Raw genomic sequence first — 26,597 nt, 5'->3', positions numbered from 1 at the left:
CAGGCGACGGCCGGCTGGCGTTCTGGCGAGTCATCTGAGATCCCTGCCGCCGTGGCTTTGATGGCGCGACTGCCACCTCGCTGTCCTCTCTCTGTCTGTCTCTCGGTATTTCTCCCCTCGCCCTCTCCCTGCCTGCCACGAAGTACTCTAATATCACATGGCCCCACAGGCCCCCTGATCCATCTCAAAACTTTGACTTTTAGATCGAGCTTCCTGCAGGAGAATGCAAGCTGTTGTCAAGCCATGTTGGCTCCTGGCAGCTGCGAATCATCTTTGCTTCCGTGCTGTGAGACAGGCTGCGTATCCATGCCGATGATCGTTCTATCGGGTCCATACTGCCGACCCGTGTCCGTGTGTGCCCAGATCCTTGCATCCTATACGAAAATGGAGCACGCGACATGCCCTCCCACAGCAGTGACCGGCAATAGCTCAAAGCTTAGATCTGGCCTTTTTTGACAGCTTACTGGGAGGGTGGCATACAGGTCGCTGGCAGTCTGCCTACAGCACCGTGCTGTACATACTGCATATCTTAGTACATACAGACATGCCCGGGTCCGCGGGGCCCATCGCAGCCTCGCAGATGTCATGCAAGTCACAGTGGGCCCGCACCCCGCCCCCGCCAGGAAGGCCCTTGTAATGCCCCGCCTGGCGGGATGCTATGCAGTCTCATCCAGCACACCGGTAGGATGACCCCTGAATCTTGACTGCCCCTTTCAGCACAAGTGTCGAGGCTGCAGACGACCGTCTTAACTTTGACAATGCTTCTAATGCACAACAGACGCAGCTGCTACCGTAGTGCAGGGTAGTTTCAGAGAGATCTGCTGCGATATTTTTTTTATATTTTTTTTATTGTTTCTGATTTTTCACGTCGGAATGTACCGTGTTCTGTCGATCACATCTCGCGCACGCACACACACACACACACACACCTCTTCTTTCATCTGGCTTTGGATACACTTTCAAGATCCCACGGCCAAGTCATTCGACCGGCGCTGACCACCAGATGGAGAAAGCAACTGACACAGTGACGCCTCGATTGACCCAGCTGTACGGATACACCGGGGATCTGAAACGGCGACCTGACGGCAGAGTCGGCCGGTCTACTGACTGTTAAGGTTTCAATATGGCGTGAGTTGCTCCTTCGGGGGGCCCAAACTCTGGCCCACGTAAGCTGGGCAGGTCTACCATATAAAACAAAGTTTCGGCCCAAGGTTTGATCGGTGTGGCTTCCACATGGCTCTCCGAACTGTGGATGATGGGGTCAAAGGAAAAAAACCTCTGACCTGTGAGTGAGCAAACGAGTCAGTGGTACTGCCATCGGACTGCCAATGACGGTCTCCACATGCCCAAAATGGGCATTGTGTCGTCCGACCTGGGCAATACGACGCAGACAGAGCACGGGATGCTGTCACTGAGGCAGGCTGTGCACCAACCTGCGCCTGGGAGAAACTCAGAAACCTGATGGCCAAAGTGATGTTCGGAAATGAAACGCGGTTGTTGAAAACTTTAAACGAGGCTGACGACAACTTCTCGCTTGGCCCCAGCTGTGATCAGCACTCGCTGAAGCAATAGTCCCACGTAGCCCACGTAGTCCCAACTGCTAGCCCGCGCCCTTGCAACGCCGGAACCCAACTGTCGGCGCCCTCGATCTCCCAATAGGCTTCGCCAAGGCCATTAACTTTGGGCTTTCTACTATCTATGAGTGGCTCCCAAACGCCGACTGTGTGAACCGGCGTGCGTTAGGCTGTGATGTCGCGGGTCCGACAGCCAGGCTCGCAGGGTTGCGACATTGCCGGCTCGCCCTAGCCTGAACTTTATTTCGAGTCCGTTGGATGCTTGGACCCGGCTCGTCACAGGGTGAACCCAAACTCCAACCCTTTGTTGGACGCCCTGCAAAGACGGGGCCACCTGCGACCGAAGGCACGGCGGTTCGTGATCTTTGCGGGCCCGTCTCGCTTACTTCTTTCAGCTACTGCTCCGGACTCTTTGACGTTGTTGTGGTCAGTCTGCGGCACAACAGGGGATGGTCCAGAACTCGTCAGCAATCGCAAGCCATCATAAGCCATCGCCTTGCCGCTACGCAAGCCCCCAAGAAATTATCGACTCTCCGGCACTCTGATTCAGACCTCATCTCCCGTCAAACTTCTGCTAAAGTTCAACGGTCAAGTCGAGTCCTGCCGCGCTAAGAAGCAGATCATGGGTGACGATCTTTCAACGGTTTCTTTACCCCTATTTCTAGACCGAGACCGAAGCCTGCTTAGCTTAGCGTCTGCCAACGACTGAACTTCTCATGAAACCTCTTTTGAGTTTATATTGAGGGATTTTGACATGGGACGTCTCGCCCGAATGTCGGCGGACGGCCAGGGAATAATTCCGCTGTTTTCAAAGTGGGATGATGTGATCCATGATCCAACATATTATACACTGTTTAATTACACTTTGAGTCGTGAAGAACCCTGAATTTAGACAGCCGCCCCCCCCTTGTCTAACCAGCCCTTGCGCCATTCCACCTATGCATCTATATGGAGTAACTAACCCTGGCGTATGGAAAAAAACGCTATGTTCGTGAAGCTTATTTCTTGGTCCTTTTGCCGATCTGCCATCCCCAGCCCCTGAGAACTTTGACTACTTTAGGGGTTACTGCAGCTGTAAGGGGCACTCGTACGAAGATGAAGCTCTTGTGGATGGCGTATGCCAGCGCGAGCTGCGTAGCAAGACCTGTGCCGTGTCTGTTAGTCCACTCGACGCGCCAGCTCGAAAGGTTATCATTGTCAGACTTACTAGCTTCTGTCTGATTGGCCTCTTCCGCCTCCTTGACACCCCAGCCGGCCATCTCCATGTCCCTACTGACCTCATTATCCCCGAGGTTTTCCAACTCTGCCTGCTTTAGCGCGGCACGGTATTCATGCCACTTATCCTGGACGCTGGTGGGGATGGCCTTCTTGACATTTGAGAGGACAAAATGCTCCGCCGCGGCTGTGTTCCGTAGTGTCAGCGGGAGTTCGTGCATATGCAAGGGGAGTTGTTGTTGCCCATACCAATCCTGTCTGTGCCCACAGTCCGTACAAGCAGGAAACAAAAGGGAAAGTCCAGCACGCTCAGGGCAAAATAAATGCCCACCGCCGACCAGCCATATTCTCTAGATAGTTTCTTCAACCTCGCACTAAGTGATGAAGGCTCCGCCGTCGATTCGTGGGTCTTGGACTCTGAGTTTCGAGCTTTCGAGGAGCGGAAGTTGCGCCTCTGTCCCCTGAACGCTGTCTTGCTCGGTGCAGCTCTCGAGAACGGGCTGTGGCCTCCAATTCGCTGCCACGCCGTTTGGGATGCTTGCCTACTTGTCGTAGTCAAGCGCCACGGGGTGGACTCCGACCCGCTCTTCTGTGATATCTGCCGCTTCCATAGCTGTCCTGCTGTGCTGTACGTCGAGGCCCTTGCCGAGGCCCTTGCCGGTGCCGCCTGTCGCACTCCGACGGCGCGAAAAACTCCGAGAGAAGCCCTCAACATCTTGTACACATTCCAAAGCCGATAATGTCGGGATAGAAGAGAAGGACGATAGGGGTTTTTGGGGTTTGGACCGTGTCGCTGTCGTATCTTCGGATGTCTCGCTGCGGCGTTGTTCGCAATCGGTCTATTTCGGGACACAGACGGACAGCTGGAAGCTTCCAACCCGCTAACTCCGGTAAGCCTGCAGTGTCGTTCACGGGGCAGTCCTCGATGGCAGTACAATGCTCTGGTCAATAAGTTGACGAAAGTAAAGACGTTCGCTCGATTTCGAAGCTCGCAAGCGCAGAATTGGCATTCAGGACTGTGACAGGCGATGTCGTATGTCTTGATCGTCACCCGAGCAATCCATGATTTAGCGTAAATTTTCTGGGAAAGCTCCCTTGCTGCACTATGACATTATGATGCAACCTTACCGTATCTGATTAGACCTAGCGAAAGTGCGCATTTTGATTGGATGCATCATTTGGTCGGTTAAATTGATAATCCGAACACTCTGGACAGCCTCGACCCTGGAGACATGAGGAGCATCTTTCGAGGTGAACTTCATCACATAGCTACGACGAAATTTGCGTTAGTCCTCGAGCAATACTGCCTTCGCTATTCAATTAATATTATCAAAATCTCTAATGTCATTGGTTCAAATACTTTCTAAGCACTACCTTGTATTTGACAATGAACAAGAGATCATCAATATGATTCGCAGATGATAGTAGGGGACGGCGTGGAGCCCCCCCGTTTTGCTTAATATGATAGATCGTTCACCCCATCAGTACCTATTGTGATTGTGACGGTATTATAATTCTCCAAAAGACTCAGTCTTCCACGTACGACCATACTCAGTAGAAAATATGGCATCCCGTCCGCTCTGCCTTAATCAAGCTACTGAAGGCTGAACTAGTAGTTGGGTCGGTGACGACCAGCGAATCCTCGGTGTTGTACGTTTTTTTTTTCCTTTCCTATTTTTGCTCCATAAGAAGAAGATAAAAGCTCTTAAAGTTGCGCTATTGATGGTATGCTTAAGAGAGGAAGTTCAAAGGATTCTCTTAGTATCCGAAGCGGTATTGTCGCAATTTCGCATTTTAGACAACATAATCTAAACAGTTCCCTTTCTTCGACACACAAATTATGGTTTCCATAGATGGAGGCCCAGGAGTAGCTGTGAATCTGTATGAAAGGATCTTGACCACATGGTTTGAAAACCATGTACTTGACTCTTTGTCTTGGCGAATTGCAATTTCTAAAGCACTCTCTTGTCCGTACGGGCGAAGGTCGGGATCTGCGCCGTGTTTTAAGAGTGTGGTGATTATATCAAAGTCTGTCTGAGACACCCTGTGTCTATAAGACGACGCTGTGTTTTTAATAGCAGCAACTAGGGGGCTTCTCAGTTCCGACCCAAGTTCGAAATTTGGATCTGCGCCATTTTCAAGTATCAAATCTATCAGCCAGTATAGCCGACTCGAAACGGCATATACAAGTGCCTTGCTTGTCTCGGGTCCGGACGGAAAGTTCACACCACTTTCCTTGATGAGAAACTCGCACATGTCACGCCGCTTCATGTGCGCGGCAATATCGAAAAGTGTCTGTCCGAGACTATTTCTTTGCTGTAGATCGAGAGTGGGATATTCGCACCACTTTCGTAACACGGGGACAAATCCGTAGGTACACGCTGCAAATAATGGTGATGAAATAGGAGATATTTGTTGGGTATGAGGGAAACAGATGGCTGACCTTTCATTGGAACTGCTCTTGCCATCGTGAACATCCCAACTTTTACTGTACCAATAACGGAATGCCTGACTGCCATTGTTTGGATGTCCGAGGAAGGTGAGCAGCAGAGACATAATGCGTGGATCCTTCTGATAATCCGGTATGGAGTTGATGTGATATTCCCAGGCTACACGGCTGTATTTATGTAGAAGCTCGTATTTTCCGTCATTATCAGTCATGCGGCGCACCTCCACAAAATCTTGACCTGGCCGTGATGAGATCGGTTCAGGGACTGCTGAGACAAGTGACATTAGACAGACTTTTGCGATATTGCGTTTCGGTTCTGTCTTGCCCCAATGTTTGCGTTCGAAATACTCGATCACAGATCGGTGAGAAAATCGCCAAAGTTGTCGCCGCGAATCAAGAACTAACAGATGACGGCATACTTTCAAGATCAACTCATTGGTGACACCTTCGCATGCATTTATCGTATTCTGGTCAGGATCTTGGCAAATGGCAGGAAGTAAAAATTCCCCTCTAGTTGGTTGCACAGATGCCATGACCCATTGAAAGGCTCGAATTGCGTATTGTACTTCAATATTGGGAGAGCAACGCTGTATTCTCTCATATATCTCATCATAAGCATCTTCAAGGTCCTTTGGAAGCCTTCCAAGACGCTCTCGAATCCCTTGAGGGCTGTCACACTCCAACAGCTGTTTGATTTGCAGATACGTCCATTGGAACCTGATGAAAGGTAAGCCACCATACCCAGTTTGTCAAGGATATTGTCTCACATCCCATGGCTTTTGCATGAAAGTGTCCAGATAATCTCCTCCTGCAAAGTGCTTTCCATCGTATTCCACTTCGGATGTTTCATAATTTCTTGGTCGATGTAGATGGAGATATCATGTCGGGTGTCCCGTTCTTTCATCGCAATGCTTGGGAGATCTCGAAGCCAACGTTCAATGTCTGCATCCGGCCTACTAGAAATAAAAATCTTCAACGGTCGTTGAGATTGTTTGATAAGGTTATCCAGGGCATTCATCAATTTAGCGCGATTGCCTTCGTCGCATTCATCGAGGGCGTCTAGTACAATTGTTGTTTTTGGATAGGTGTTTACCATTTTTAGGAGCCAATCACTGCATATTGTGAAGGTGAGGTCGGAACCATTGCTTCTCATGACATTATGCAGCTGATGCAGCCCTGAAAACAGAGCTTGATCGTAAGAGAAAGGCTTCGAAAGCTGTCGTAAAAGGCTTCGTAACACCGAAAGAGGATCTCGTCGTTTCTCTTCGTTATGCTTGCAGTAAAAGAAAGCGAATCCTTCCTGATTTGTAGTTCCGAGTCTTCTCAACGGTATACTCAGTTCATCGATTACTCTTGAAGCGAGGAATGTTTTGCCTACACCAGCTGTGTTCTAGTGAGTTTCGAGCTGCCCAATCTCCAAGACCATCAAGATGATTTACTTACGAAGACCTTGTAGCCAGAAGAAACCAGACGCGCTGCTGGAATTCCAGATTTTATATACCTCACGCTGAGTTAGCCACTGACAGGTATTGCTTGTTCGTAGCTCCTCAACATCGTTGTGATGCTTTGTGTACGGAACTGGTGAGATCCATTCAAGAGTTTTTAATCGTTTCTCTTCCTCCATATCTTCAAGGATCGAGGCAACTCGTTCATCGGTTCTGACTAGCAGAGTTTTGCAATTGATAAGCAGTCCTTGTAGTAAATCCAGCCTACTCTGAACAAAAGAGTCTGTCTGCACTCTGCGACACTTTTCGCACGCATCAGCAGCCTGGCTCACAAGGCCGCTCAACCTTTGTATCTCTTTCATGGAATCTGATGTTCGATCAGGACTTATTATGGCATCAATTAAGCGATCAATCACAGTTGTCGTAAACAGAGTGTGTGAATCAACCGCGAATTGCAAGATAGCGGCGTATAACTTGATCAGAGTTGTGTTCAAGTGGATCGCACTCTCGTTGCTAGTGGTATCTGGTGTATAGAGATACTCGTATATTTTGCATAGAGATATGATGTGTGTCACGATATCGAGGTTGGCCAAGAGTGCAGCCATTTGCTCCCTATTTGAGACGGCCACCTGCGATTATGATGATTAGTTTATTCACAAGAAGGTAGGTTTCTCAGTACCTGTATAATGAAGCGGACGACAGCCCATGGTAAGGCCGCGTGGACTGGATCAATGTTTGCAACAACATCGCCGACCTTCTTCAGCTGCGTGAGCCAGTGGAAAATCTTGGCCAAATAGTCTCGAGGGATGATGTGACGGCCGGATATCGGGATATTTTGAAACTTTTCTTCGCACTCCTCTTGCATGCTCTTTAGCAGTTTGAACACGTCATCAATCTCTTTATTTAACGATGTGCTTCTGCTCCGTAAATTTTTGATGCGCATCTGATCAACACCAGAGAGTCTTTCAAGCGCAAGATCCCATAGGTTGCCGTTAGTAGTTTCTGAGACGTTATGGCTACCTTTCCCATCTGTGTATTCCAGGTTTTCAGAATGTGACCCAGAAACAAGATCCGGCTTTATGATTAATCCTGGTCTTATGATGGATCCTGAAGTGATAATTGGTTGACTGAAGAGTTGGGGTGGTTCCGGTGATAGACTTGAGTTACTGGGGGATGGATTCTGCGTAATGTCTGTCGGTTGAGATTCTTGGTCGTCACTTTGTTTGTAGATTTTCGGCATTTTGCTTCTCAATTTCCTCCAGATTGCACACAAGTGCATACTTCTGGGCGACATGTTGAATGTAATTTGTATCCCGAGACCACCAGGATGTCTGGAAAGGAAAACCGGGAGTCGTAGACAATGGACAGTCCCTCATACGCTATGATGTCAATCCGAGTAAATATTTCCGTTGATATAACAGTATTCTTTAGGGCGTTACGTGAGGAGAATGATCGGACGTCAAACACTGGGTTTGAACTGTTGAACTGCATGAGTTCATCGGTGATGGTCAAGCTGCATGGAGGTTCGGTGACAAGGTCAGGAGAAGACAGATTACCAAAATCACTTAGAGTCGATCCTAGTATATGATATATGCATTCCCAGAAAGGGAGAGAAGTAAGTAAATATGACACAGCGATTGACAGCACCTCGAGTAGTGCGAAGCGTGAAACGGTGACTTCTAACCCAGGAAAGGTCAACTCGTTTTTGAAAGCTGAGCCTAACACTACATGAAGCACGGATCTGTTTGAGCGCTTGCATCTTGTCCCCTCGGCTCTCTGTTGTGGTCATGGTGGTGATATATCAACTATCAAGTGTCACAAGACTAGTTCTTTATGACTAGATGCCTCCTTTCTCGCCTTCTTTGGTCAGGATATATCTACTTTAGACAGCCGACATGTCCCTACGGATCGGCTAACGGCCTTAGTGCCTGTCGTCTCACCTTGAGCACCACTCGGTCTGAAGTTGAGTTAATTAAACGGTCTTTTTTTCGAGGTTCATCGTTTGAAACTGAAAAGTGTAAATGGGGCAGTAAGTTTTCCAACTTCAACCTTGAAAGTTGAAGATATCGCTGACCAGGGTGCTCTAGTGGAGCAGGCAGTTTAATTTAAATTGTCCAGTAAGCTTGGCGGCAAAACAGAGCCTGACAAGCCCGACCAACCCAACTGTAGCGGTTACGTAGCCCAGCACACATCCTTGTCCCGCACTGAATAACTGATGAGTGAGGTGACCCTTCTTCCCCTCCACACTCCACTCCACCACCTCCGGTTCTCCTTCCTGGCCTCTCACCCACCAACAGGATCAGGCAAATCCAGACAGCCGCGACCATGGCGCCGAGACCGTATGATGATGAGGAGCTCTCCATCTCCTTGTCTCCCTCTCAGATCCGCCGCAACAATCACAACAGCAATCCCCATGCTGGCAACCACCGCTCCATGGATGCCGCCATGCACTCCTCGATCCCCGCCCCGCTTCCCGATAAGGTGCGAACCGAACAGCGCATCGGCCAGTACAACATCCTCAGGACCCTCGGCGAGGGCTCATTCGGTAAGGTGAAGCTCGCCGTACACCGCAGCACAAACCAGCAGGTTGCCCTCAAGATCATCGCCCGGAAGAAGCTCATCAGCCGAGACATGGCCGGCCGGGTCGAGCGAGAGATCGAATATCTCCAGCTCCTCCGGCACCCGCACATCATCAAGCTGTAAGTCTGCTCTCAAGCCCGTGCACCTCGTCGGATGCCTAGTCATCTATCGAATGTCCGCTCGCTAACCCATGGTTGTATCACAGCTACACCGTCATCAAAACTCCGGCCGAAATCATCATGGTCCTCGAATATGCAGGAGGCGAGTTGTTCGACTACATTGTGCAACATGGAAGGATGAAGGAGGCAGAGGCACGCCGCTTCTTCCAGCAGATGCTTTGTGCTGTCGAGTACTGCCATCGCCACAAGATTGTACATCGCGATCTGAAGCCTGAGAACTTGCTATTGGACGAAAATCTGAACGTCAAGATCGCCGACTTCGGCCTGAGCAATATTATGACAGACGGCAACTTTCTCAAGACAAGTTGCGGTAGTCCCAATTATGCTGCCCCAGAGGTTATTGGAGGCAAGTTGTACGCAGGGCCAGAAGTTGACGTGTGGAGTTGTGGCGTTATCCTCTATGTACTGCTGGTTGGCCGGCTGCCGTTCGACGATGAACATATTCCCAGTCTATTCGCAAAAATCGCCCGGGGCACGTATGTAGTGCCCACTTGGATGAGCCCCGGAGCAGCTGGCCTCATCAAGAAGATGCTCGTGGTGAACCCGGTTCAGAGAGCAACGATCAGTGAAATTCGACAAGACCCGTGGTTTTTGACAGACCTTCCGGATTACCTTCAACTGCCAGTGGAACCCTTTTTCAACACTGGCATTGACCCAGATAAGTCAATCAAGATGTCTGATATTGCACCGAACGCTTCGCCAAAGGTACAGGAGAAGCTTCATAATGAGGTTACTGAGAAGATCTCAAAGACTATGGGTTACGGTAGGAGAGACGTTCAGGAAGCTCTCGAAGCCGAGGAACCATCTGCTATCAAGGATGCTTACATGATCGTTCGTGAGAACAAGATGATGCAAGGAAATCGTAAGTATACCAACAAAACCATCTATCCAACGTCAGACTTACCTTTCCCAGCTCTACTGGGCCCGGATAACCCATACTATCCATCCTCACCTCCACAACCTGGCGATACTACAGTCACCATGGAATCTCTGAACGCAGAAGCAGATACTGGAGCCAGTCCACTCGGCAGCTCCTCTCGGTCCATCACATCCACCAGTACCTCAGCATCTCCCCGCCCTTATGTTTCAAAGGTCGGAGTTCTGCCAAGCAGTCTCCCAGCCTACCACAAGGATTACATGGAACGTGAAAAGGGTGGGTTTGAGGAAGCACCCCCAGCTCCAGATGCTCCAGAACCCACAATACACCCAAGAAGCCAGGCAGAGCAAGAGGAGACAATCCGTCGGCTTAAGCCACATTCCCGTAGTCAAATCAGGCTTGATGAAGCAAGCAAACGACCGCAAGGTCTCACACCCGTTCATGCACCGCGCAAATCCAAGCCGGTTAGATGGCAGTTTGGAATTCGCTCTCGAAATGCGCCATGGGAGGCCCTTGTTTGTATTTACAAGGCGTTGAACAAACTCGGGTGTGGATGGATACCAGATGAAGACTATGACAAGTACCATGGAAGTGGAGACGGCGACAATAAGTATGTATTCCGCCGCTCACAAGATTTGGTTCAAGATATTCTGACAAATATCTGCTTCAGCGACGACGATGATTATGATGGTGCCCCACTTCAACGCGAGAAAAGGCTCGACTCCTTCTCGAAATACAAACTGCCAGCGGACCCATGGCACATACAAGTTCGCTGGACAACTGACAGTACGGTCTCCTCTCTCAACGTCTCTATCACTTACTAATTCTGATCTTTTAGAGCTACGAAAAGGTTCCCAAATCCATTCAGCTGATGAACTTGTCCCGGATAAGCTGCACGTCAAGACGGACGAGAATGACGTGTTCCAGGTCGTTGCTATGCGCATGGACATCCAGATCTATGAGATGGAGCAAGGAGTTTATCTAGTGGATTTCAAATGCGATGGCTACGAGACCTCAGGTGGTCAAGTTCTTGAGGAAAAGGATGTCACAAGCCCTTTTCCCTTCCTCGACATGGCGGCGAGGCTAATCATGCAGCTGGCGGATGCCGATTGAAAGCATCCTAGCCACTTGAAAATCTCGGACTGCGTGGTGGTAAAACATGCTGCAATGCTGATTTTCCACATTGCAGGGACTGTAAAGGGGGGCACAGGCGTTTCCTACTAACGACGGTATCATGAAATCAATAGATTGGCGGCGGACTGGTTCGCCAAAACTCGGCAGTTCACAAAAGGGCAGGATGCAGCTTGTGTTACAGGAATGAATGGGAGTTCAAGGTTGATGTGCTTGTTCTGTGTATGTGGTATACCCGGTGAGGACGGCTTGCTCGGTTCATAGACTTCGTTTCTCAGTCTCTCCATATGCAGAGAAGAGCCGATATGTTGTGCTATCAGGTACTTACAAGGTCATAATGAAAATATGAGCTATCGCGATTCAAGCAAACCCCGCAGCACATCATGAGCCAGGAATGAAGAGATCCGTCTGTTGTGTTCTGAACTAGGCCGGTCTGCTTCTGCAGGTCGCGCTTCGCTGCAGGAGCTCTCCACACGCTCCACGCCGCGGTCCCGCCGCGATGTTGCTCCATCCGTGTTAACAATATGCGCGAGGCTACAATAACACGAACATTGTGCGAATTTGAAGGAAACTTGCATATACGTTTGTCCGCAGTCGTGTTTGCTCTACTCATGGCACCAATGCCGGCAGTTGAATCATAGTTTTATTAAGAGACTGAATGCTGCAGGTGCTACAAGCAAAGCAGCACCCCGCATCCTCACCATGATATTCTGTGTTACAGGCGTGTTACGTCGACTTCTCAGTTTTCAAGTCAGACGTCAATGGCAACAGTGGTGAGTTGTGAGAATGGCACGAGGCTTCAGTCCATTTCCTATAACAGGGGTGAGCTCCTTTCCATGCTGAACGGATTAACATATGAATGCTTACATGAGTCTCCACAAACTTTTCTTCCACATAAATGCCATATTCTACAAGACATGCGTTTCAATTGCCAGACCTCTGCTCGTGTCATGTGTTGGGCAAATCACATTGATGATATCTCAAGCAATCTTCGACAGTTAACCAAAAGCTAAAAGAACTATGACATTTTAGGCGGAAAGCTTCATTTCATGAAACAATACTTGATATGCTCTTTCGACTTGAAATTAGTCACATCTCTGGTCAATGACTTGACTCGGACATTGGCGGGCGATTGAAGTATCTGATCTTGCTGATGAATCAATCATTCGTCAGTACCTCATTGTCTCTAGGAGCTTGAGTGCAAACTCTGTCATGAGTGCCAGGGGAGAGGTTCGACACGTGTAATTGCAAGAGAGTGGGTCGTGAGAGTAAAGAGTCATAGAATTTGACTCTTCACAACTCTAACTTGAACACAGCAATTCAATGAGTTACACGTCACGACGCTCCATACGTAGTGCGGTTCAATGCTCGATTTTGACATGGGGCCAGCTGATTCTTTGCGATCCTCTCTGTAATACAGAAAAACTTTGTTACTTGAAGGTCCAAGTCTCTAAGTGCGATGCTGGGGTGTTCCCACTTTGGAGTCATCCAGCATTGCAGCGACATACGTTGAGAGCATGATTGAGAGCATAAAACTGCTCTCCCTATGATTTGTACAGACCCCTTTCAAGGGTCAACTCGTCAAATGAGAGACAGTCGTTTGCCAGCGCACAAAGGAGCCAAAAGTTGCCCGCAAATCCAGGACGCCATATCGGATGACTCTACTACGGTTTGAAGCGTCTCTTGCTCTCACCCAGATTGACTCAAGGGCAACGTCACTTCATCAAGCCCACACACGAGTATATTTAGCCAATTTATAGTTCCCTCGTGGCATTTTGGCATTAGCGTGCATCCGCGTTTATGCTGTCAACGTGTCGATTGCATGCGCGTCAAACGTGTCGCTCTGGAGAGAGTTCGCGACAGTCTCGTGTGCTGCGCTAGCCTGTGATAGGCGGGCTGCCCAGCGTCCCAGCCACTCCCTTTCCGTGCTTTATCGATAGACAGGCAGTCTGCAGCAGTCTGCAGGCCCCTGGCAGCACTACTGCCGGTTTCAAGTGCTCCCACTGGCCGTTGGCAACGGCCTGCTGAGACCGCCTGCATCCGGCCGTGCAGATGCACCGCCCGATCCACGGCCCTGTGGCCACTCAGGCGGTCCGGCGCGCTTAACGGCCACGGTCGCGCTCATGGCCCTTCGAGGTGTTTTGCGGGGGTGCCGCCTCGAGGGACCCTCCTGGGACCCTGCTACTGCACGGTAGGCTCCAGAAGAGCCCCGGCTAACAGCTGCAGGACTCTTTGCATGGGGGCAATGAGTCACTCGCAACCAGTCGTTCCCAACCTCTTCCGATGTTGAGCGACACCAAAGGGGGAAGACGAGAAGGGGCGAACAGGAGCGACAGAAAACGGAAACGATGGGCGGAGACGGGCGCGAGATGCGCGAGGCAAAGGGGAGAAGGGGAGGCTAGGACTCTGCGAGAAGCCTTGGCCGACTCAAGTGGCCCGGGTATAACATGTTCGGCCCTCGAGCGGCCCTCGAGTTGAGGGCTCAGGAAACAATTCTTTCTCCTGATTCATACGGCCCCTCAGGTTTTGAAGTCAAAACAAAGGTCAATACTACCGGGTCTTATCGAAACTCGTTGAAGAGCCTCAACCAAAGTCTTAACATCATCGTCAACCTAAACGTCTGGATGAGCGGCGAATAACCTCAACTGCGGTACACCGCCCTCTTCCCGCTGAGGCTCGCCGTCTCTATTCCTGTATATTCTTTCTCTGACCAATCTACTTGTTTTTAATTTTCACAACTTGGTCCTCACGCTGGGAAGAGGGCTATTCCTTAACATTCACAACCTACTCTTGACTTTTCAAGTCTCTGATTGATACCCACCCAAATCTTACTTGACAAGAAGACTATGCGACAGTTATGGCAAACACATCCCAAGTTTTCTACTGCCTCTGGCAGGAAGAGAACATACGTGAGAAGCTCTTCAGCCTTCTCTCAAAGGAGGACATCTGTGCCGTCAGGATCGCCAACTCAGCCTGCTGCAATCTACTTACCAAACGCCTATTTATGCGAACCAACCTGACCTTCACCGCCAACACCTTCACAAGGCCGTGTCGTGTCCAGGCTCTGTCCCGTATCGGGCATCACATTGAACACCTTACCTTCTACTTCCCACACTCAGAGGCGACGTTTCTGCCACCTCTGATCCACCCATTGACGGGTCATGAGATCAGCTTCTTGTACACGCCACACACATCAATGGCTTCGGTCTTGGCGAGACCAAAGTACGGCAACTCAGAACTAGGGGACATCCTCACACAGCAATACCCCCCGCTGTTCCATGCCGCAACTAATGTGCCATCATTCATCAATGCGATGAAGCACTTACCCAATATGAGGCACTTGACTATCAAAACTCCGGGTCAAGATCCAAGTGAGCGCTATCGGCGAGACATTGTCGACTATGCCCTCATCAGCCTGCGGATATCAATAGAGAGAACAACACTGAATAAGCTCAGCAAGCTTTCTCTTTCATCTGTTCACCCTGCCGCATTCAACTATCTCCGTCATGTCCCAGGCTTCGGCTGCATGCCCTCAGCTGGCAGGCGATGGAAGCAGATCCGCAAGCTGTACATCTCCGTCGAGTCTTGGGACTTCTACGGAACTTCGCCGGGACTGGACCACCTGAAGATCATGGACGACTACGTCCGGCACTTTGCGCCCAGCCTCGACAAGTTCACCTTCACCTGGCTGGGGCGCAAGGGGCCGTGCCCGCTCGCGCTGGCCGGCGACCCGCTGTTCGCGCCGCCGCGCAACTCCAAGAAGCTCTTCAACGAGGTGACGAGCCCGATGTCGCCGCTGCCACCGACGCCGCGGGTGCGGCGGCCCATCGTGTTCCCGCGGCTGCGCTACCTGCAGGTGCGCAACGCCACGATGAACGCGCCGCAGCTGGCGGACCTCGTCGCGAGCCACCGCGGCACCGTGCGCGAGTTCGACTTTGAGAACGTGGCGCTGCTCGGCGGCGGCAGCTGGGACGACGCGCTCGCCCCGCTCATGGACGGCGCGGCCAACAGCGACGTGTGGTCGCGCTGCTCGACCGGCGGCGGCTGGTCGGAGGCGGAGAGCTTCGGCACTGCCACCACGAGCGCTGCCCACGACGAGGCTGAGCTGCCGAGCCCGAGCGCTGCTGTTGCGGCTGTCTCGAAGGAGCTCCTCGATCTAGACATTGAGGGGTTGGAGGCGTTTGTTGGTGTCAATAACGAATACCAGCCTCATGCTGAGCCAGAAGGCGAGGGTGAAGAACCAGAGGCCATTCCAGAGCAGCCAGTTGAGATAATGGAGCCAGTCGAGGAGGAAGATGACGGCGGCCTAGCCTCAGACATTGCAGCTGCGAAAGAAGCAAGCATGAGCTTCAGTACAAAACTGAAGAAGAAGCGTGTGCGCAGACGGCGCCGCAAGCCTTGGCATATGAAGGACCACACCACCGAAGATGGCTCAGGGGACGAGCAACATCGCTCCAGAGCCGACGACGAGCGCAGCGAGAAGAGCGAGCGCCACCACCATCGCGATCAGCGGCAGCGGCAGCGGCAGCGCAGCGGCTCGTCTCATCGCCGGCACCATCATGACACGCCTCGCCATCCGCTCAGCGGTGAGCCCATGCCGGATCTCTCGTCGCATCCGTACCACCAGCAGTCGGAGGTGCCCGAAGTCATCGGCACCGATGACGAGGCAGACTACTACCGCCCGGAGACGCCGCGGCCGCTCAGACCTCTCAGCATCTCGGCCCCCATGCCGGCCGAACCGTTGGCCGTCCTGCTCCAGCCGACAGTCTACAACCCCTCTGGGAGTGGCTCTGGGGCTGCAGGCGATGGCCTCAGCGCGGTGCAGCGCAACATAGAGCAGGAGGAGGCACAGCGGCTCCTGGCAGAGGATGTGTCGGCGCGGGTCTCAGCCTTGCGCAAGGCGAAGGAGGCCGTGCTCCTCAAGCTCAGCCGGGAGTTCTGCAAGGGCAAAAACAAGAAGTCCATTGGCCTTGCTGCACGGTGCGGAGCCGGTGAGAGCACCATTGGGTTTGCGCACACGTCCAACGCGGGCATGAGAAGTCTATTTGGCGCTAGAAGCGTGATGAACGTCGCGCAGACTCACCAGAGTCTTGAAAGTAACTCGGCATTGGTGCCGTTGATGTTTAGTCGTAGCTGAGCTCGGTGCCATCTGTATAGGGGCAGTGGTGTAAGGCGTTGGTGTATTCAGGTGTTGTAACGGTGGTCTGGGAGCCGGGGCGGCCTTGATGACTTCTTGAGTGAACGACTTTCTTGTATGCCATCACGAATGTATGATCTTATCCAGACAATACAATTGCTAGTATTACGCTTTCCATGACACCCGTTGTTATCGTTGTGACCATCATTCCATTGCAAGGAGCGATACGAGCGGCCCATTCCGCAGCGTTGGGCCCACGCTCGGAAACAAGTTCCGAAGAGGTGTTGATTCTCCCTCCACGCTGCAACGCTTACATGTTGTGTCAAGTGATACAGCATCGACTGTGCGACCCTTTTCTTTTGCTTCTAGGCTAAGTTGCTTTCCTCAACGGCCGCGTCTCATTGTGTTCGTCATCTCGTACACTAGGATCAAATTGGATGGCTTCTCGTGGGCTGTCGGGTTTCTCTAGATTCAGAGGTCTTTTGCGTGGTCTCTCAGCTAATTTGCTAGCAGCTGGCATGCTGGGTATCGTATCCAAGCCATGCCAAGGGTGGCCCCATTCGCTAACATTGCGGTGATTATGCTTTGTATTCGAAATGCACAAGGGTGCCGAGTCTTCGGGGATCTTCGGTACAGTGGTACAAACACACGCAAGCACTCGCAGGAGCTGGACCAGGCTCCCTGTCGCCCATCACACTCCATCCAATCTTGAATCTCCATGATATCCCGTGCGGCTGGATGAGATCGGGAGTGCCCCTTGGTGCCCATTAGCTTCCGAAGCCCACCCAACCATACACCACAGTATACTATTCGCCCCTGTCCTGCGCGCACAAAGACACACCACAGCCACGACACCGAGGGCCAGCACAGCACTTGCACAGCGCGTGGCGACAAGAAGTGAGAGGGCACCCAAGAGGCTGAGACATTTTTGGAGGCAATCTGACAATCTGTGCCTGACACATGTGCATCTAGTAACTAGTGGTCATAGTCTCTCTTTGAGGCGCCTAGCAGTGGGCCTTTTTCGGCGCTCTTCTCGATTGAGCGAGGGACGCTCTGGAGAGATTGTTTAGCCCGATGGTGCTTAGCAAAGCTCGATCTTAGTTGGCCAGCAAATGCAATGCGCGATTGGGGTGCCCATGAGAATTGCGACGACTCCGCCCTCTCCAGTGGATGCTCCGCTTCACCTCACCCGCGGCCCCAGAAGTCCAGCTCTCGACCAGGTCCACGACAGGGATGGCCTCCCACTGTGAAGGCAGAGGATGCCCGTCGCGAACGGTCGAGACTCTCTGTAGCTTGCGCTGGACCTTGAAAATTAACTGGGGCCGCCCTGGAAGCTTGACTGTGTTTGGTATGTCAAGGAGAGTTTGGTCCCCATCCTCTGTTGGCAAATCCCGTATTCCATTGAAGAGTAGCATATGCAGAGAGTGCAGAGAGGCCGAATAACTGCACCTAACTAGATCCCTAGGTAGGTAGGTAGGTAGGTAGCAGCAGTATGTTAGCAATCTGCTCTCGGTAGCTCTTGCGCAAGTAGAGTGGAAAACCTGCTCTATTGTGCTGTAACTAGCACTCACGCAAAAGACACAGGCGTTCGTTTCGTTTCGTTTCCAGGCAATTTCCCGCTTGGAGTTTGTACCCTAGTCAGTCAGTGAAAAAGGTTGGTAGCACAGGGTGTCGCGCGGTCGCTCACTCGCTCAGCCGTTGCGCTGCCATTCGACGGCTTTTCCCACCCCCAAGAATCCCAAATCCAATCTTTTCCCGTTGTGTTGCCCATTGCCCATCGCCCATCGCCCATCGCCCATAGTACGTGCGTGCGGTACATGCTCGACTAGGGCCGTCGATCTGTCAAAAATCCCCATCGACCACGAATCCACCACCACCAGCAACAAGCGGGCAACGATCCAACGTCACGGCATCGTCAAACCTTCCACGCGAGGCAGCCGAGGTCGCTTTTTCACCGAGAGCCATTCGACAATTGAGTTGGGGCCGACCTTGCTGTTAGATCCGGCCTGCCTGTATCGGACGGAGCCGCGTTGAGGCCGGAGCTACCGTCGCGTGGCGAGGCAGTACGGTATTTCAGCGTTGCTGACTGAACAGGGCGACGACACACGCCGAGCCATCGAACATTGCTCGTTGCGTCGCCAACATCCTTCCGACGACCCTCGTCTTTTTAACGGTCGACCTGACGTCCCTGGGACGAGCACAATTGGCTATTTCGAGCCTGCTTTGGCTGGCTTCATAGTCTACGGTTGCAACGAACATCTGGGCGACCCGTCGAAGGATGCATGGTACACAGGACTTCCAGCTGGACGCCTCATTATAGTAGGGCAAGATGCAGGTCAGAATAGCTATCCGGGAGCAGCTCGCCGCGTTGGTGCTCCTCGCCGTCCTCATCGCCCTCGCTGTCGTTTCGATACCCACATGGATCTACGTTAACAAATTTGTTGTGGGCGTAGAGTCTGACGGGCTCTCCCTCACAGCCTCCCTCAAAGCTGCTCGGTTATCCTCCGAGATAGAATTACTCCAGTCGACAAGTCAGACCATATCGACGCGAATCCTCATCCAGCGCGCATTCGAAAACTTCTACAATGGCAATACTAGTGCTAGTAATTGGGTGAATGCCCAAAACGATCTGGAAAGTGCATTGGGAACCGGCGCGGTCGGCAGTACGCTGTTGCAGGCCAGGCTGTACTCTAGGAACACTACTGGCTCGGCACACGGCCTTCTCAATGTGACAGGAGAGGGATTCGAACCAATTGTCCTGCCCTATACCTTGCCGGATGGTACTCACCCCATTTTAGAGGACTCGGCGACAGGCTATCCCCCGATGCTCTATCCCAATATTACCTACAACGACACCGGCCAGCCCAACTCGGCTATGCCTTCCACGCATGCATTCACAGTCAACGCTTTTCCAGATGTCCGTCTTAGTAACAATGGCGGTCTATTGCTAGGGCCCTTGGTTATAAACGAAACATACGCCCTTGTGTCCCTCACTGTGCCTGTTAGGAAGATCGGCAACACAAGATATATTCTGGGCTATGTCACGATTGTTGCGTCTGCTGCTACGCTTGTCGACATCCAGAGCTCCCGGGAGGGGCTTGGTGATACCGGCATGGTACTTCTTATTGGGCCGAAATCACAGTCAAATAGGTTTCCGGCAGACAATCCGGCGAGCAACTCGACGTACACTCCTGTCAACAAGACGGCTTTCGGCGAAACACTGATGCAGTTCATGCTGCCTCCAGTACAAGCTCCCAAGGGAAAGGACCGGCACACGGAGCGTAGCTACGAGTCGGGGCTATACGATGATCCTTTCCCGCTTGCTGATTACCCAGCCGCGTTCAAGGATTTTGCGCATCGCATCAATACTATAAATAATGCAAGTAGTATTCTGTCGACTAAGAACGAACAGGGAGACTCGGTTGCTGTTGGCTTTGCACGGCCGCAGACAGCTCTGGTGAACTGGACGATCATTGTCGAACAAGAGAGAGCTGAAGCGTATCGACCGATCAATACTCTTCGAAAGATCCTCCTGGGCTGTGTTTTCGGCACCGCGGGCGTCATATTATTGTTCATCATCCCTTGCGCCCATTTGAGTGTTCAACCCATCCGGAGGCTCAAGGACGCGACGAAGAAGTCTATTACACCCCCAGGCTATCACGATGACTTGGAGGAGTTCGAAATCGAGGATGATGAAATGGGGCCTTCTTCTGGGAGTGGATCGCGAAGATCCAAAGCCAGCACTTGGATCGCAAAGATCCGGCGAGAAATTCGAAGGAGACGAAGGCGTAAGCAGGCCTCTGTCTCCTCCCGCGAGGCCCAGCGTCGTATCTTCAAAATTCCCGGAAAGGTGGAAGACAGGAAGCATTTTGTCACTGACGAGCTGACGGAGCTCACAACAACATTCAACGAGATGACTGAAGAACTGGTCAAGCAGTATACGTCATTAGACGCGAAGGTGGCCGAACGCACTCGAGAGCTGGAAATCAGCAAGAAAGCGGCTGAGGCGGCCAACGAGAGCAAGACCTTGTTCATTGCTAATATTTCACACGAACTTAAGACGCCCTTGAATGGAATTATGGGCATGTGTGCCGTATGTATGGAAGAAGATGACCTCGTCAGGATAAAACAGTCTCTCAAGACTCTCTACAAGTCTGGTAAGTTGCCCCTCTAATGATTAGCCGAGTTACGTATGCTAAGTCGGCACAGGCGATCTATTACTTCACCTACTCGAGGATCTTCTCAGTTTCTCCAAAAACCAGATTGGCCAACAAGTCAATCTGGAAGAGAAAGAGTTCAGACTGGGCGACATTCGGTCACAAATGTTGTCTATCTTCGATAAACAAGTACGAGAGGGTCGGATAACATTCACCGTCGAATTTCTTGGTCCTGAAAGTATGGAGGCAAGCCCGAGCCCAGAGAGAGTCAGCATTGAGAAGAAACTCCCGGCCCTTGGGCCGCCCGGTATGGGCAGACTCAAGGACATGTGCCTGTGGGGCGACCAACACCGAATCCTCCAAGTCATCATCAATCTGGTCAGCAACAGCTTGAAGTTCACACCGAAGGGTGGCACCGTCACAGTTCAAATCAAATGTGTAGGTGAGATTGAGCAGAGCAGCGATGAGAGCCGCGCGTCATCATTCTCAAGAAACTCGAACCGCGCAGGTCGAAGTAGGCACAGGGTTGGATCTGGCTCGACACATTCGGCGAGTTCGAGAGGGGCAACCACGCCAGCCCAGCAAGAACAGTTTCATAAGGGGACCGCATTACAGATCAACCCTGCAGACCCCAAGGCGACGCCACACGTCCATATACGAGAGCGATCTCCAACCCCTCCTCCGCCAAACGCGAAAACATTCATGTTCGAATTTGTCGTCGAGGATACTGGGCCTGGTATTCCTGAACATATGCAACAGCGTGTGTTTGAACCGTTTGTCCAGGGCGATCTAGGCCTGAGTAAGAAGTTTGGTGGTACTGGACTGGGTCTTAGTATCTGCTCCCAGCTCGCCACCCTTATGGGCGGTAGCATATCCTTGAAGAGCAAAGTTGGCGTGGGGACTACCTTCACTATGCAAATACCGCTCAAATATGTGAAGGACAGGTATGATTGAATGACTCGCTTCTTGTGGGAGAGCAAACGAAACTGACATGAGTTGCAGAACTTCAAGCACGGCATCCAGCAGTCTGCAAGGCTCTAGGCCGCCTAGCGTGGGATCAGCAGATGATGTGCCCCGAAGCACCCTCAGTAAGCCTGTCGTAACGGATGCCAAGTCAACCAGCACCACAGCAGTGCTTGACAAGCAGCCTCGCCTTGTGGGATTGAGTCAACCTTTCTTCGCCACAACGCCGAACCCGGCAACCACCAGTAAAGAAGACCAGATGGCGGCTATTAGCCGTGCCATGGCCAATAAGGGTGGCCAGGGCAAGCTCCGAGTCTTGGTGGCCGACGACAATTCAACAAACATCGAGGTCGTCAGTAGGATGTTGAAGCTTGAGGATGTGTACGATGTCACGATCGCAAAGGACGGTCAGGAGGCATTTGACCTAGTTAAGGCGAACATGGAGGTCAACAAACGCTTCGATGTCATCTTCATGGACATTCAGATGCCAAATCTGGACGGCTTGCAAAGCACAAGACTGATCCGAAAAATGGGCTACAATGCACCCATCGTGGCTCTGACAGCATTCTCTGAAGAGAGCAATGTCAAGGAGTGCATGGAGTCTGGAATGGATGAATTCCTCAGCAAGCCTATTCGGCGACCTGCTCTAAAACAGGTTCTGCAGAAGTTCGCCACGATTCCAGAAGAGCCGGAGAAGGAGTCTTTGACCCGCAAGACAACTCCGGAAAAAACACCTACAGACACCGCGGAGAACCTTCCTGGCACTCCTAGTGATGGAGTCAGTCCACTCACCGTTCCACCGCACCCGAACGGAGTTCCTCCACCGGCGGCCAAGTCATGATTTACTTTCATGCCATTAACGACGACAAGACCACCTAAAACCTTCCTTCAACCAATACTTCCGACTCTCTCTTATCTCTCGTATACGGCTACATCATTATACCCCTCCGCGTGAAAAGCATCATCCGCGAGAAGTCATCATTCTGTGCAGCTTGTTTTGATCAATAAAATCTTTCCTTTTCCCTCCTCTACGGACCCTGACATCTTCGATTTTGCAATCTGGCTACAGGCACAAAAGGGGGGTTTCCATGTGGTGGGGGGGCACCAGGGACAAAGGGCATACAGAGGTTTACGGCGTAATTGGAGGGGCATTCTTTTATTCATCTTCATTTTATTCCACGAGCTTCAAAAACAACCGAGGCGTTTTTTCTTCTTCTTTTTTTCCCCCCCCAACCTTGCGTTTTTCACCAATGCCGCATCTGGCAAAACGAAGGGAGACAAAAACTGGCGGGATAGGCCACATTGTACTTTGCAAAGGGGAAAATGTCCAGGAGGATAGGGGAAATAGGGGAAGGCCCTCCCCGAAAACCCCCACCATAATCTTGTCATAATAGTGGGAGCGCAGGACTTGCTGGTCCTCCTTGATGTGGATGATTTCTATCGCTCCTTTCTCGGGTCAAGAGCGACAAGGCGTCGAATCTGACGATGCCAGCAGAGCAGCGAAAGGGGGCCAGGGCGTCAGCTAGGCACTCGGAGTGAGTTGGTGAGTGAGTGAGTGAGTGAGTGAGTAATCCCGCCGCCGCCACCACCACCGTACGAAAGCTAGCTAGGAGACAAATACACGATTTGTATGTGTGTGAGAGAGAGAGAGTGAGGCCGTCGCCTATCTTTACCAATGTCGGCCAGGATACACTCTGCAAGTTGTCCGGCAGATAGAACAATATACGATATCAGAATTCCAAGACTTGCTTGCTACATGCTTTCATCGTGAGACACAGTTAGAGAAGACAAGCATGGACATTGATGTATGTTTGTTTCGTATTTAGTAAACGGTAAAGCCACAATCCGATTTCGTCATGGGCATGCAGGCTCTTGATAATTCGAACAAGTACTACCATACAGAGAGATATAACAAGCAGCAAAAGAGAGATGACGAAACCAGCCGGCCCCCGACGTTACCGCCCAGGTTCTACCATAACAGGTGCCGCTCTCACCGGAGCCCTGTCAGAACCTATATAAAACGATGTAACGCCATCCTGTTTCCAATCCAGTATTATGCGGTGTCTTTCACTTCCCTGACCGCATCCACAGGAAGGCACCCTCAAGTTTCAAACTCCAACAATCGACGAACTACCAGAGCCAGATGGGTCATTGCCCATTCCACTCAAGTAGCTCATCTAGAGGTATACATAACAAGATACAGAGAAAGCAAGACATGAATATGTGCGAGAACAGCAACGACCAGAGCCCTCGAGAGCCGAGAGAGGTATCAGAGAATCAGCAATAGAAGCCACTTGAAGGCTTCATGGCAACTCATGAGCCCCGAAAATCGGGTTAGGCAAACTTCCGAACGCCAAAGCCAGCCAGAGCAAAGTCAAAGGCCGAACGGGCCTGAAAGAAAATCAAATGTTCGATGAGGGAACGCTCGACAGCGGGGAACAGCAAGAGGCTTACTCGAGCTCCATACGCGACGCAATGTCCTCAGACACGCCTCGAACTGAGCCCTTGTGTTGTTCGCTATCGTCATCCTCATCCATCTCGTCGTCCTCATAATCACCATAGTCGCCTGCGAACTCCTCTAGCTCACCATCGGCATCGCGATTCCACACCAAGCCGTCGTCTACGTAGTCGTCCTCGTCGTCGCTAGAGACGATACGTTCTGCGTAGACATCGCCAAGCCAGAATTTCGCGCGCTTGTTGGCGCCAGCATCTATACCGAGATTGCCACGTTTCAATTGTGGATTGGGGTGCGGTCGGAGCGTGGGTGAATGAGACATAACGGGTACACCGCGGACGTAGATGTACGCCACACGCTTCTTGTCCTTGTTGAAGAAGAAATAGTGAAGCGACCATATTGCGCTCTCTTCACCATCAAAGGGGTCGTCCGCTGGCTGATAAGAGAATATGCCGCAGTCCTTAAGCGTCATCTCCTTGTCGATAAGAGCCCATATTTGAGGCCCCCAGACGGCGGTCTCGGGACTGGTGGTAGAGCCAAAACTTCGCGCGACGGGTGGTTCGAAAGAGGAGGAGTGCGGCCGGGCACTGCTTAATGTGCTGTCGATGTCTACCATGACTTTACGCAGATTGCGTTCTCGCTTGAAGTCGGTCGGCCGGAGAACATGCGAGAAGTCGTAGTCCGGATGTGACGCGTTTAGAGTCGCAATCAGATATGCAAAAGTTCGTCGACTTGAGATCTCGGATAGTGGTCCGAATGGACTTGAACGCGAGAGGTTGAGGCTTGCAGCCATTGATTCGCGCTGTGGAGGGGATAAGCTCGCGCCGAACTTGAGCATCGCCGCATGTTGAGACTCGAGCGATTTGTCGATGTTCTTATATAGCTTCTTGTCGGAGCCGGCGGCTTTCGTCGTGTAGAGGTCGCAGCCGCCTGTGACATGGCAATCCGGTGTGTCGAAATTGAGCGCTGCAGCTACGACATCGAAGTCGCGAACTGGCAGGAACTATCATGACGTGGTTAGTATAGGGCGAGAACGACAGCTGTAGCAGAGGCCGCGCCTCCTTCAGAACATGCGCACCTTCATTTTGTCTGGATTTCCGCTTGGAGTTGATATCTACTGGTAAATATGAGGATGAAATCTTTATCAAGTCGGGCTGAAGTGAAGAGGGTGTAGCTGAAGATGATCTCTTAAGATCGTCGCGACCACATCGAATGTGTCGCAAGATGAGATCAGGCACAGTATTGCGAAGTCAGATGCGGCAATCCGCGTTTGCGCGATGACGCCTTGAGCGGAGGATGGTGGTTGTTGTGAATCAGGCTGCAGTTCGTCTCTCGAGTGTTGGTCCTTGTCGGCCACTTGTTGGCGGAAACGATGACACTTCACGCTGTCTATCAGTGCGGAGATAAGAATCCAAAGCCAAACGCTGAGCAGCGTCTAGCAGGCCATCGGGGCAGCGGTAGACATCGTGGAAAGCTGGTGTGTTTGTGATGGGCGGTTGGTTGGGTTGGGAAGAGGAGGAGAAGGAAGGATGCGGGAGCAGTGTAAGAAGGTTACGAGGTAGTGGTGGTTGTGGTGCTGTCGATGGCGTTCGGCTGTTTCGCTGGATGTCTGACGGCCTGGGACCATGGGTACGCCGCGAGTTCCCTGTTCGCACGCAACAAAGGACCCGCTAGGTATGCCCGGTTCCGGCACCGTGTGTGGTGCCTGGGCCATCCATGGCTTGGGGGGAGGGGGGTGGCCCCAGTCCGCGCGGGGGTGTTCCAGCCGACGAATGGGAGCCGACAGGCGAATGAGACAGCGCTTCGTCACCACGAGCAGCAACCCACGGCCATCCACGCCGGTACAAACCTTAGTAGACTGCCCTGGCGGACGAGGGCATCTTGGCGCTATGTAGGAGGGAGTGCCATAAAAGATGATAGACGAGGTCGATGATCAGATAAGGAGCTTGATTGGAGGCAGAGTCATCATGGACTGAAGAGTGCTTCCTATTAGCAGGTTCAATTCATAGGTAGTTGGTTGCGCTCGCAGAGACGGATTGTCACCGTCTGAGCACAGTAATTTGCATAAGGTACATGCGTAATGGAGGGGATAGATCCCCTCCGTGACATCGATATGGTCACCAAGCATCTATGCCAGAGCTCCCTTCGCCCGCGGCCCAGCATCTCGCGTCTTTCGCTGCGAATCGTGCCTATTCATCAACGTAACCCCGTCTGACTGTATTTTCAGGTCAATCGGTCGATATCGCGTGCGAGGGGTATCATCCGCAACCACTGTCGTCGCTCCAGCAATCGCTCACATCAGCCCAACTTCTTTGAGATTGCGCGTGAGTTGCTCCGCGTCCTATTTTGTTAGGCGGAGACCACATTAGCCGTAGCCAGAACAACTGTGCAATGATATAGTCGTATCTGGAAAGAAGTCACGAAAATCATGTAGA

The 26,597-nt window shown here is 51.7% G+C and overlaps 6 protein-coding genes across 6 annotated transcripts in view; 3 read left to right on the top strand and 3 right to left on the bottom strand.

Annotated features, from left to right (window-relative positions):
* Nucleotides 1–2,572: 2,572 nt before the first annotated feature.
* Nucleotides 2,573–3,010, bottom strand: UCRPA7_1798 (putative peptide alpha-n-acetyltransferase protein; the record flags this gene model as incomplete). The annotated part of the gene is made up of 2 exons (XM_007914377.1): nucleotides 2,573–2,718; nucleotides 2,782–3,010. 2 exons carry the CDS (start codon nucleotides 3,008–3,010, stop codon nucleotides 2,573–2,575), a joined length of 375 nt encoding a protein of 124 aa, XP_007912568.1.
* Nucleotides 3,011–9,008: 5,998 nt separating this feature from the next.
* Nucleotides 9,009–11,432, top strand: UCRPA7_1797 (putative protein kinase snf1 protein; the record flags this gene model as incomplete). The annotated part of the gene is made up of 5 exons (XM_007914376.1): nucleotides 9,009–9,382; nucleotides 9,469–10,304; nucleotides 10,884–10,929; nucleotides 10,990–11,105; nucleotides 11,158–11,432. The coding sequence occupies 5 exons, from the start codon at nucleotides 9,009–9,011 to the stop codon at nucleotides 11,430–11,432; spliced, it is 1,647 nt and encodes a 548-aa protein (XP_007912567.1).
* Nucleotides 11,433–14,307: 2,875 nt separating this feature from the next.
* UCRPA7_1796 (hypothetical protein) lies at nucleotides 14,308–16,587 on the top strand (the record flags this gene model as incomplete). The annotated part of the gene is made up of 1 exon (XM_007914375.1): nucleotides 14,308–16,587. One exon carries the CDS (start codon nucleotides 14,308–14,310, stop codon nucleotides 16,585–16,587), a length of 2,280 nt encoding a protein of 759 aa, XP_007912566.1.
* A 2,329-nt stretch (nucleotides 16,588–18,916) lies between these two features.
* Nucleotides 18,917–22,548, top strand: UCRPA7_1795 (putative osmolarity two-component system protein sln1 protein; the record flags this gene model as incomplete). The annotated part of the gene is made up of 4 exons (XM_007914374.1): nucleotides 18,917–20,744; nucleotides 20,797–21,182; nucleotides 21,360–21,688; nucleotides 21,747–22,548. 4 exons carry the CDS (start codon nucleotides 18,917–18,919, stop codon nucleotides 22,546–22,548), a joined length of 3,345 nt encoding a protein of 1,114 aa, XP_007912565.1.
* Nucleotides 22,549–24,157: 1,609 nt separating this feature from the next.
* On the bottom strand, nucleotides 24,158–25,246 carry UCRPA7_1794 (putative mitogen-activated protein kinase maf1 protein; the record flags this gene model as incomplete). The annotated part of the gene is made up of 2 exons (XM_007914373.1): nucleotides 24,158–25,165; nucleotides 25,241–25,246. 2 exons carry the CDS (start codon nucleotides 25,244–25,246, stop codon nucleotides 24,158–24,160), a joined length of 1,014 nt encoding a protein of 337 aa, XP_007912564.1.
* A 1,265-nt stretch (nucleotides 25,247–26,511) lies between these two features.
* UCRPA7_1793 (putative clathrin coat assembly protein ap19 protein) overlaps nucleotides 26,512–26,597 on the bottom strand; it is a gene marked incomplete at both ends in the record, with an annotated part of 956 nt that continues 870 nt past the window's right edge. Inside the window, one exon of the mRNA XM_007914372.1 lies at nucleotides 26,512–26,568. Within this exon, the coding sequence (XP_007912563.1) occupies nucleotides 26,512–26,568 (57 nt within the window). The remainder of the gene's footprint in view (nucleotides 26,569–26,597) is intronic.

The sequence above is a fragment of the Phaeoacremonium minimum genome, assembly GCF_000392275.1.
Source record: "Phaeoacremonium minimum UCRPA7 unplaced genomic scaffold PA7_03_scaffold_132, whole genome shotgun sequence".
NCBI classification, from domain to species: domain Eukaryota; kingdom Fungi; phylum Ascomycota; class Sordariomycetes; order Togniniales; family Togniniaceae; genus Phaeoacremonium; species Phaeoacremonium minimum.
This window is presented reverse-complemented; position numbering and strand designations above follow the sequence as displayed.